Source organism: Polypterus senegalus, chromosome 15 (genome assembly GCF_016835505.1).
Source record: "Polypterus senegalus isolate Bchr_013 chromosome 15, ASM1683550v1, whole genome shotgun sequence".
NCBI lineage: Eukaryota > Metazoa > Chordata > Cladistia > Polypteriformes > Polypteridae > Polypterus > Polypterus senegalus.
Window position 1 is genome coordinate 4,094,483 of NC_053168.1, and position 12,431 is coordinate 4,106,913.

Consider the following 12,431-nt stretch of genomic DNA (forward strand, 5'->3'; position numbering starts at 1 on the left):
TACTTATTTGACAGATGCCGTATGTCTTTTAAACACAAATCCTACAAATACTGTCGTAATTGAAATAAACCATGAAACTCAAACCGATTATGACAGCAGCAATCCAAGCTGTGAGATTTGAGACAAGATTACTGTTCACATGGCCGACTGTACGTTACATGCTCAAGAGTAAGCTCAGCGCACAGCTTGGTCAGATTACAACCGGAGGGCCGAACTCACAATGTGGCATACAAAGAGATCCACAAATAATTATTGGTATATTTTCCCTCAGTTTAAAAAGGTTTAATTTTCTTCTTAATAAAAATTTTAAGGCAGTACTTCGCGGCGCTGGTATTTTGCTAGTATTACTATATTGTTTAGTTACTTAATGTGCCGCAATTTCAAAAGAACACATTTCTGGAGAGCTAATGCCTCCAAAGGAAACAATTGTAAATTTAAAGAGTCGTTACAATAATAAACATCATTGAAAATATGTGAAAACATGAGACATAATTGGATGGAAAATGACAAAAACAACAATACATAAACACTTCGGTTCACTTGGTGGGCAGATGATGAGACTTGAGCATGTTGAGCAATGGAAAGGCACCATAAAAATAAATTGTATTACTATTATGATTCATTGTTTCTTTGCCACACTCCCATGCTATTTGCCCGTTTCTGTAAATGGCAGACCTTCACATTTAATGAGGGTTTCTTGCCATTAATGACATTCTTCTGCTTTCAGTATGCTGAACAAGAATCCCTCATTAAGGCTGTCGGCCGCAGAAATTCTACGAGTCAAATTCATCGAAGATCATTTGCAGGTAATTCTTTGGCTGTTATTTATCTCCGCATTTTTTGCTTAAGTTTAGCAGTTTGTGCTCAGTAATTTTTAATATACCATATATTATATATTCATTATATACATTATATGTTTTATATATACATATGTAGAGGTGGCCATTTCTTCATAAGGTAGCATTGTTATTCTTGGCTGGTGCTGATCAGCAAAATTCACCACAGCGTTTTTTGCAGCGAATTTGCTGGGTTCGCCAGTAACCTTGTTTTCTACAAATTTTCCTGTACGTTTATTTTTCCCAGCACCCCATGATGCTTTGTGAGGCCAGCCAGACACCACAGAGCTGTAGCAGCCAGTGTTGGAATGTTGTACCACCTCTGTTCCATTTTTACTAGCAGGGTGGTGGAGGCCCCCCACTCACACCTCCTGCCCACCTCTGCACGTGTTCATTAGAGTGCTGTCCGTTGTTGTGGCAATCTGATGGATGTGTGGAGAGACTTTTTCAGGCTCACTCACTCAAGCGGATAAGGGGGGCAGTCACAGAAATCACCTCCAGAGGATTGGACCTCACGACGAGTGACTACCTTAAGGAGCCTTGGTGCACATGAGCCTATGAGCACTGATGAACCCATGGAGTTCTGGGTAACAATGCTGGATTTAAGCGGCAGGCTCTCTTTATATGTGCCGGAAGTTCTGTGCTGTCCAGTTCCCAGCTTAACGTCTGAGTGGGCGTTTACTGCTAAAGGTGGGATGCTCACAGACTAAACATTCATCAAAAATGATTCTGATTCTGATTCCAAGACTTAGATGGATCCCTTGTGTGACCCTCTCGGTTGCTCTCCTTCTTGTTTTCTGTAACTCTAACTTACGCTGAGCTTTTGGGAACCATGCCCGAGTGAATTCACGCTCCCTGCTCCTATAGCCAATCTTTGGAGGAATTGTTCATGCTCTGATATTTAATTCTATTAATTATATCTCCGTGAGACATACAGAAGCAGTGCAGTGGTTAGCATGGTTGCCTCACACCTCAAGTCATATTTTTGACCACAATATTCAGTCCACCATACTTGGCAGATGCCCTCTGGGTCACTTAAAAGACCATAGCACCATTATAACCCACTCAAAACTGGTTCAGTTCCACCATCCCAGTTGATTTCAGTGGAGCTCTCAGAATTTGGTGAAATTCCCAAAGCTTTCTGCAATTTCACCAAACTCAAGAAGCAAGTGAATTGAGTGGGGTCCACTCCTGTCTCCTCTCTCCTTCTCCAATAACTTTCTCACTACATGTTTTCTGTAATTCCAATTCTCCAATGAGGATCAACACCTCTAACTCTGAGGTCAGCTGGGAAAAGAGTGCACTGCCATCTCCAGGTTTGGGAGGAAGTGCAACCTCAAGTAGAGGAGTTTAAGTATCTCGGGGGTCTTGCTCACAAGTGATAGAAGAAGGACGTAGGAGATCAACAGGAAGACTGGAGCAGGATCTGCAGACTTACAGACATTGTACTGGTTAGTCACAGCCAAAAGAGATCTGAGCCGAAAGGCAAAGTTCTTGATTTACCGGGTGATCTGTGTTCCTACCCTCACCTATCGCCACAAGTTGTGGGTAGTGGTCTTTACACCGATGTTTCTTAACCTTTATGGTCCTGCAACCCAGGTTTGCCTTTAATACGAAAATGAAATAGAGAAACATCATGTGTGGACCACCAGTCAGTCGTGGTGAAAAAGGAGCTGAGTTGGAAGGCAAAGCTCTCAGTTTACTGGTTGATCCACATTCCTACACTCACCTATGGTCGTAAGCAATGGGTAGTGAAAAAAAGAACTAGATCATGGATACAAGTGGCAGAAATGACTTTACTTCACAGGGTGTCTGGGCTCAGCCTTAAAAATAGGGTAAGGGACACAGACATTCAGGAAGAGCTCAAAATGGAGCCGCTTCAGGTGTTTGAACCACTTCCCCATTCCCTGATGAGGTGTTTTGGGCATTTCCAACCAGGAGGAAACCTTGGTGCAGATCCAGGACACACTGGAGAGATTATATCTCTCAGCAGGCCTTGAAACTCCACCAGAGGAGTTTACCCAGCCATACTAATCCTGACACAGACAGGCAGGATACGAATTGCCACACAGCACACCTTAATTTATAGGTGGAGTAGCGCTTTGTACGCTACTCCCCACAAAAGCACAGTCCTCTTTTTTCTTTTTTTCTTTCTTTCTTTCTTTTCTCCACCTGCATTCCTCTCCCGGCAAGCTTCGTCCAATTCCTCCTGACTCTGGCTACTCGGAGGGTGTGAGGCGGCTCCTTTTGTTACCTGGAATCACTCTCAGGAGTGGCGGAAGTCCACTATAGGGCTCTGCAGCTCCCCCTGGCACTCCCCCACAGAACCCAACAGGGCTGTACTAAACTCCAAGTCCCAGCATGCCCTGTGCGAATCTGTGGTGCCACAGCCGCCTAGGAGGGCTGCCCTCTAGCGTCCCAGGGGAGGCAGTGTGTCACAGATGTTCTCTCGCCAGGTCCTTCCATCCCGGTGGTGTCCCGGCCGGGTAATGGCCGAGGCCACCCTTCACAATAAATACATAGATGTGAAAGGCACCATATAATACATAGATAGATAGATAGATATGAAAGGCACTATAAGATAGATAGATAGATGAAAGTCACTATAAGATAGATAGATAGATAGATGAAAGGCACTATATGATAGACAGATAGATATAGAAGGCACTATAAGATAGATAGATGATAGGCACTATTAGATAGATATATAGATAGTGTGAACGGTACCCGGGCACAGACAGGCGGACATGTTGTTTTGACACCACCACACGTTTATTTACAAATTATTTACAATTATGTTGGTCACCAAGACCCCAGTCCATTGGTCACAAAGACCTAGTCACGTGCACAAAAACCCCAAACACCCAATGTCCTGGCCACAATGCCTTTCTTCGGGCCGCCTCCACTCTCCACAGCTTCGTCCTACCTCCACCCGACTCCAGCTCTGAATGACGGGAGACGGCCCCCTTTTATGGAGGACCCGGATGAGCCCCAGGTGTTCCCGGCAATCTTCTGGCCACGCCCCAGCGTGGCGGAAGTGTCGACTGTCCTCCCGGCTGCTCCCCGGGCACCGTCCAAAGTCTTCCCCCCAGCACTTCCTGGTGTGGCAGGAGTGCTGGGGAAACAAATCCCCAAGGCATTGGGGCGCCTCCTGGCGGTGGCCACGGGCCCCTACAGGGAAGAGCTTCCAAGCCCTTGACCCGTGGCTCCCAAAGCAACCCGGAAGGCGAACCCCACGGGTCCAGGCCGGGCTCTGACCCTCTTCCGGTCCCTCCTGGCGTCCCGGCCGGGTCATAGCCCCTGGCATCCCTGACAGTGCCCCACAGCCAGCGAAGACCACTCGTGGGTAAGAGCGACCCGTCCCGCGAGGGCAGCAGAGCCCCGAAACGGGTCCCACTCGAGGATAGCCGGGTCCGCCCGCACTCCTAGCAGGGACAGGGGCGGAGACACAATCTGCGCACCAACCCATGGTGCATCCCTGTGCCTCGCACAGGTTGTGCTCCCCCCTTTTACCGGCACCCCGGGGCCTCCTCGGTAGGCACCCCCTCCGGGACCTCCACGCCCTTTGTTCTGAGTCCCTCGTTCCCCCGTTGGCTCCTCCAGCTGTGGGCGCACCTGCGCACCGACAGAAAGATCATTCTGCAGGCGGCCCGACATCAGAGGGCTGTTCCGCCAAGGGCTCCTTCAACTCGCCCGGGGTCCGTCCCTACAAAAGAGAACACAGGGGCAGAACCGCTGCCAAAGCACCCAGCTCGTGCCACGCACGGGCAGCGTTCCCCCCTCCAACCGGCACCCCGGCACTTGCCTGATCGGCACCCTCTCCGCGGCTTCCGTGTCCCTCTCGATGATGGAATCGTCGGCACCGCCCGCTCTCTCTCCGCCGGCCTCAGGGATTCCCTCTGCTCTCCCAGAGGGCAGCCAGCCGCACGCGCGTGCACCCAGCAACGCGTTTCACCTTATTGGAGGAATCGGCACCCAGCCTCTTAATCCTCCCTTTACTTTCGGACGCCTTGACGATATGCGGCTCCGTATTAATCAACACGAGCCCCTTTCCCGTCTGCGTCCGTAACATATCGGAGGAATCGGCACCCAGCCTCTTATTCCTCCCTTCACTCTGGGACGCCATGACGGTTTGAGACTCCTTATGGAATAAAAGCGCCTCTGTCCCGTCTGCGTCCCTATAGTGCGGCGCAAGACCGCAGCCGACTTCGAGGCGGGGGCGCTAGGACCCGGGCACTTAGCAGCCCGTGTCCATTCAGCGTCCTCTCGGACTCCCCTCGCCAGCGCGCATACAGTCCGCGGCGCCGCCTTCCTGTCGGAGGGCTGCTTACTCGAACTGATCATTGTCATCACAGCCTTTTCAGCAGCCCTCCCATATGCTTTACGGAGTCGGCTGTACTCACCGTCTCCGCCATACCTCTCGGCTGGAGATTCCAGCGTCGCGCCGTCCCGTTGTCGATTGAAACGTTCTCAGCGCCGCGAGCGCCTTCCTCTCCAGTTCCAGCACCTCAGCCCGGAGGGCACGTAGCATCTGTAATACACGCTGCCCGGCGGGCTGAAGGGACGCCTCCAGCTCCGCCAAAGCAGCCGGCAAAGACAGGAAGTTAACCGACGCGGAGCCTACCTGACTGTCGGCCTCCGACGCCGGCCACTTCCTGTGGGCCTTCTCCTCCGGCCCAATCGGGTCTCCCCCCTGCCCGTGATGGACATTCCTGGTCCCGCCTCTCTACAGTCATCGGCGGGCACGCAAGACACACCGTCCAATCGCGTGCCTGTCAGGGGAGGACTTCCGTCCGCGCCATCTTGGCTCCCTTTCTGCGGCGGCGGCGTGCTTGCCGGCAGCCTTGCTGTTGCCAGCGCCTCTCGAGCTGCAGCGTCTCCTCCTTCGCAGCCCTCGCGGCTGCCGCTGTGGTGCCGGAGCCCGCAAACCAGCATCGCCCGCCACTGACGCGGATCCTGGAGGTCCCTGCCTGGAAAACAAAACACGCCCGGCCCCAAGGGCCGGCTGCCGATAGGCAGGGAACTCACCTCCCAGGTCCCGTCAAACCGAGGAAACGTCCTCGGCAAGGCCTCTCTGGACGCCATGCCGTCCCGGGCGCCTCCAGCAACGGCGCGCTCGTTGGAGAGCGCTGCACTCTTCAATACACGCCGCCCGCCCGCTTCAGGGAATAACGGCCCTCCTGCGGACCCCTGGCGGTCCGTGGGGTTCCTTTACCCCGCGGGGCTGTGTGCACGCAGCACCGCGTCGTGGGTGGGGTCCCCTGCTGCACCGGGCCGTCCACAACACTATTTTTTAGAACAGGTCTCCGCCTTGAAACAGGCGGAGCATCCTGCCGACTACGCCAGATGTGAGCGGTACCGGGCACAGACAGGCGGACATGTTGGTTTGACACCACCACACGTTTATTTACAAATTATTTACAATTATGTTGGTCACCAAGACCCCAGTCCATTGGTCACAAAGACCTAGTCACGTGCACAAAAACCCCAAACACCCAATGTCCTGGCCACAATGCCTTTCTTCGGGCCGCCTCCACTCTCCACAGCTTCGTCCTACCTCCACCCGACTCCAGCTCTGAATGACGGGAGACGGCCCCTTTTATGGAGGACCCGGATGAGCCCCAGGTGTTCCCGGCAATCTTCTGGCCACGCCCCAGCGTGGCGGAAGTGTCGACTGTCCTCCCGGCTGCTCCCCGGGCACCGTCCAAAGTCTTCCCCCCAGCACTTCCTGGTGTGGCAGGAGTGCTGGGGAAACAAATCCCCAAGGCATTGGGGCGCCTCCTGGCGGTGGCCACGGGCCCCTACAGGGAAGAGCTTCCAAGCCCTTGACCCGTGGCTCCCAAAGCAACCCGGGAGGCGAACCCACGTGGTCCAGGCCGGGCTCTGACCCTCTTCCGGTCCCTCCTGGCGTCCCGGCCGGGTCATAGCCCCTGGCATCCCTGACAATAGATAGATGAAAGGCACTATATGATAGATATATAGATAGATAGATGATAGGCACTATATGATAGACAGATAGATAGATAGATAGATAGATGAAAGGCACTATATGATAGACAGATAGATATATAGATAGATAGATGAAAGGCACTATATGATAGACAGATAGATATGAAAGGCACTATAAGATAGACAGATGATAGGCACTATTAGATAGATATATAGATAGATAGATGAAAGGCACTATATGATAGATAGATAGATAGATGATGGGCGCTATTAGATAGATAGATGAAAGGCACTATTAGATGGATGAAAGGCACTATATGATAGATAGATAGATAGATAGATGGATGTAAAAGGCACTATATAAAAAAGAGGTCTCTGCCTCATCTTACATAAGCTATCAACATAATTTTCCAAGGTCAGAATGAGGTAAATGAGTAACGAACAACCCTACAGAAAGGAAGCAGTCTTTAGTGTAATGGGAGAATCGAGTCCAAAATTACCGGTGGCGTTAGTTGACAGAAGCAGGTAATAAAGTTCTGCGTGTTAAGAGTGAGATGACAAATGTCATGTATTAGATAAAGTCACACATGCTACACTGCCAATCCCTTGATCCCTTGGGTGACTTACCATGACCCAGTGGTTTAGAAACAGTGCCATTCAAGGATCTGGTGTACGGACACTGAGACTCAAAGAGACCCTCAATTGCAATGACCCGTATACATTGTGACTGACATGCGGCCAATTGGCCGGTCCCCAAAGGAGTTGTAAGTCGTCCCATAACTGTACCGAGTAAAGAGATTGAATATTTGTGACAATGTAGTAGATTTGCGAAAATTCTTGAAAACCCATTTTTGCCTGTAGTTCCTGGGTACTGATTGTTATTTGATGAATGGAAAAAATAATTTTAATGATTTTAGTACAAGGCTGCAACGTAACAAGATGTGCCCAAAGTCTGAGGTCTTTCTGAAGGCCATGAGCGTCTCTGCCATGTGTTGAATCCCAGACTTTGGCTACCTGTGAGCTTGAAAAAGCAAAGTGGCAACAAATGGATGTAATGTCGCCTCTTTGCACTTTCTACATGTACAGTTTGTCAGATTCCTGTTGTGTCTGTGGCTTAGTTTGATTTGCTATACTTGAAAATGAGTTTAAAGCAGTGCATCCATCAAGTAATGGCCTTCTGTAATGATGCCTCTTCCCATGACACGTTGTTTGATTTTGTGTTACAGAGTATAAAATTAAAGTTTTCCGGCATGACTCTGAACTGCCAGAATGATTCCCGACACATCATTAACGCCCTGTAAGTACGCCTTGTCTTCTTGCTCTCCTACGCTGTTTTTCAACATCCTGGTGGGTCTTTCTCACAACTGGGCCTGTTAAGTGAAGTAACTCAAATGCAAGTGTCATTTCATATCTTTAGCTGGTATGTCACGGCGGGCATGAAGATGCACCTCAAATGATCTGAGATAATAATAATGCAGTGTAAGCCCTGGGTGCTTTGGGATACAGGATGGCACTAAGCAGTGATGTGAGGTGGCAGTTGGAAAGGACAAGGACACTTAAGCAGACGATGAGAGAATTTATTACAAATGAAATCTGAGTAAAATGGTAATAAAGGGGAGTGGCAAAAGGAACAAAATATGAAAGAAAAAGCAATGTTTTGATAGAGATGAATGCTACCAAGACAAAGGACCTGGTCATGGACTTCTGGTGTGCCAGGGAGCCCCATAAGATCTTAGGACATCTGAACTGGAGAATCGATTGAGTGACAGTATAGAGCTGCTGTGCTGAGATCACTGCTATTTTTAATATACGGTCAATTCCTGAAAAACCACGGGAATACAGAAACCACCGATACTGAAGTGTTGATCCTATGGGAAAAATGGGTTTAGGTTTAGTCTGGACGCCGACTTGAGGTGGGGTCTGTGCAGTTCGTGCAGATGTGCTGTCCCCCCACTCTTTCTACTTGAGGCTCGGTAATGATCCTTCCACTGCTTCACCTACAGAAATCTAATTACGCCATTTAATTCCTCTGTAGTCAGGTTTCATCACCTTCTAAGCGCTGAGCCTGAGGTCACAAGCAATTGCAGCAGGACTGACCTGAAGACCTCACTAAACCATCCTATCCATAGTAACAGAAGACGGTGTGTAAAAAGTGCAGGGGCTTAATTAGTGTGAGCTTATGACCCGCTCTTACTGGGAATTCCTAATTTGTTCAGGAACAATTGCAAGCCTGGTTCTCATCATGAACAGGGTTCAATGGCTTACCCATTCCTCTCTGCATGGGGTAGACAAACTTTGATCCATTTGTTGTAGTGCCCGTGTCGCCCCTGACATCTAAGGGCATCACAGAAATGTTATCACTCGGTCTCATGTGTCACTCACACATGATGGGGGTCTCTGAATTTTTTTACTTCTGTTGTGCATGGCTGGGAATGCAATCCCATGATGTCTTTTCCTGGCTCATCCCGTGGCACAAAGTTGAGGGCCTTCTCTGTGATTTGGCAAATTCAGTTTGTGGGTTTAGAGAATGTGATACTGTTTTATAATAGTGAGAAAGTGAATCCATGAGAACGGCATCTGGAGCTCACAGTTTTAATAGATAATCGCTGCACTCGCGACTTAGAGGGGCATGGTAGTGTGGCCGGAGCAGTTCCCGGGAGCTTCGTGTTGTGGGTGGGCCTCGCTTAAGTGTACAGATGAGGGATCGTCCGCAATTGATGTCGGGAGCTGCTAATCGCCACACCTGATCAACGTCCCCGTAATATATAGTAGAAGCGCAAGGCAGAAAGGGGAGACGGAAAAAATGAAAGAACGGGAATGGAGGTTAAGGGAGAAGGCGGCAGTAGGAAGGAGAAAGCCGGTGCACGAGCGAGTGAGAGCGAGAGCAGGCTCGTTGAAGGTTGAATGCAGCTGGTAGGAGAGCTCCGGAGGAGTGTTTGGCCAACTCTCGGTTTGAAGCGTCGCTCCAGCTGAGCAGTTTAGAGGAGCGGGAGTGACCGGCAGAGGAGATGACTTGCCGTCGAGGATGCTTTGGGCATGTTGAGCCCCAGAGTGAGTACCCTGGCCACTGGGGAGGGAACCCAAGTCTCGGTCCGGCTGGATCCCAACGTAGCCGGGGATCAGAAGGCTACCGGACCAGAATAGGAGGGAGCTGCATTTGCTGGTAGGGCAACTCCCCAATAGAAAGAAGAAAGAACTGGAGTTTTAAGACAAGCCATTATCATTTTAACCTCATTTTAAAAGCACGTATTTATTGGATTTTAACCTCCACGGATTCACTTCTGTTTTAATGGATTATTTCTTTAAAGATTTGTGATGCATCTGCACTTATTTATTTGGACACTGTTTTTGTTTTTAAATAAAAGCACTCTGCACTTTTTGCACCATCCCCTTGCTTCATTGCTGATGTCTTCACTGTCTAGCTCATCGGTGACGTTACCAACCATGTCGGGTTCGAGAACTCCCCAGAAGCCTAGATGGGAGCATGAAGTAGAACCCGCATTGTCACAGGCCACTCTTCAGAAACTTCATCTTTGTGGGATTAGCTGCAGGCGTGCTGGGTTGCCGCATAATGTCCTCCTTGCTTGGGCCTTTGAACATTAAAAAGACTGAGCCAGGGCCATCCTGAGGTCTCACTTTCCTGTCTTCTTTTCCCCCAGACTCCCTCTGCTCCGGTCACTGCTTCTGAGCCACTGTACCCCCTTGAAGAGGAAGAATATTTGATTCTTTTGACTAGGAGTCGGGGCCGAGGAGTCATGTTTGATAGCTGTTCTCAGTCTGGCCGGACCACTTGTTAAAGAGTCTTATGTTTGTACCAGCCAGAACTGCAATAAAGCTTCCACTCCTTGGAAACTGTTCAGTGCTCTCCTGTGTAACTTTGTGACCCAAGCTTGACAGTATATACTGTGAGGGACAGCCAGTGCACTTACCCCTGTCTCCCCCAGGATGCTAGATGGCAGTGAGCCCAGGCTTGGATCCCTGCATGGGTTCCCACAAGGCATGCTTGGTATTGTAGTCCCAAGGGACACCATTGCTGGGTCCTGTGGGGAATGCCAGGAAGAGCTGTTGGATTTGGGAGTCCCTACTCAGTACGGATCCTACCTCACTTGGAGGTGCTTTGGAGCTGCAGCATCATATCAGGGGAAGCACTAGCGGGGATTAGATAAAAGGTATCTATCTATCTCGGTGCCGGGTAAGGTCCTTGCTAGGGTCGTCCTCAATAGGATTAGTGATCATTTGCTCACCTACAGTACTAGCGATCGGAACAGTCTGGTTTTACTCCTAAAACGTCTACCATCGACCGCATCCTAACACTGAGGGTTCTCATGGAGCGCAAATGCGAATATTGGCAGAGTTTCTTTGCAGCCTTTGTCAATTTTCGTTAAACGTTGAACTCAGTTGATTGAGCTGCCCTTTGGGACACCCTGAGGGTTCGCGAGATCCCCTCGAGGTTGCTGGATATCATGGCCGGCCTGTACACTGGTACTGTGAGTGCTGTGCAGAGTGGAGGCAGACCCTCCATGTTTTCCCAATTGATTCTGTGGTTCATCAGCGGTGTGCTCTGCTCCTGCTTTGGTCAATGCTTGTATGGACTGGGTGGTGGGGAGGTCGTGGGGTCCAGCATCTGTGGGGCATCTGTTGGTGAAGAAAGATTCACAGAACTTGACTTTGCTGATGATACTGTGATCTTCACGGAGTCAATGGAGGCTCTGATCGGGGCACTTGAGAGACTGAGTGAGGAGTCTGAGTGTCTGGGCTTGCGAGTGTCCTGAATAAAAACCAACATCCAAGTCTTTAATGACCTCTTGGGCACGGCCATCAGCAGTGTGTCAGACGGCGGAGAGAGTGTCGACTTCGTCGAGAGGTTTACTTACCTTGGCAGTGACATTCATGTCTCTGGTGACTCTTCCTATGAAGTCAGTAGACGGATTGGGAGAGCATGGGGGGTAATGAGGTCGCTGGAAATGGGTGTGTGGCACTCCTGATATCAGCAAAAAGATGAAGGTCCAAGTCTTTAGAGTCTAGGTGCTCCCTGTTTGTGACACATGGACGCCATCCAGTGACCTGAGATGAAGACTGGACTCCAGAGTCTCTTCAGAGAATCCTTGGGTGCTGCTGGTTTGACTTTGTGTTGCTCACAGAGTCCAGAATGAGGAACATTACCTGCATTGTGGGGGAGCGTCAGTTACGGCACCACGGCCATGTGGCGCGTTTGCCCGAGGGTGATCCGACTCGTAAGATTCTCATTGTTGGGGACCCGAGTGGCTGAACCAGGCCAAGGGGTTGCCCACATAACACCTGGCTGCGGCAGATAGAGGGTTATTTTTGGAGGGTGGGACTGGACTGCTTGTCTGTTTGGGGGGGTTGCCAACCGGGATCCCGAGTTGTTTCATTGTGTAGTAGGTGCGGCAACGCACTGTACCGGTGCATGCTCCCCAACTTGACTTGACTTGACTGCCTCACATCCACGGGCCAGAGTTGGGAGGAGGAGGAGTACAACTCTTGCGTGGAGGAGGGAGGGGCAGAGGGAGAAGAAAGAAAAGAGTTATAATAGTGCTTTTGTATTACTTGTACTTGAGGCTGTGGTGGAAATTGCTTATATGAAAGAGTTTCCCACAAATAAAAACTCTTTAGTCTTTTAACTTG

General features: G+C 50.0%; 1 protein-coding gene across 1 annotated transcript in view; it reads left to right on the forward strand.

The window, feature by feature from the left end:
- The window catches only part of nek11 (NIMA-related kinase 11), a 302,567-nt gene that overhangs the window by 137,421 nt on the left and 152,715 nt on the right, over positions 1-12,431 (forward strand). Inside the window, exons 8-9 of the mRNA XM_039737379.1 lie at positions 728-806; positions 8,012-8,082. Coding sequence (XP_039593313.1) covers positions 728-806; positions 8,012-8,082 — 150 coding nt within the window. The remainder of the gene's footprint in view (positions 1-727; positions 807-8,011; positions 8,083-12,431) is intronic.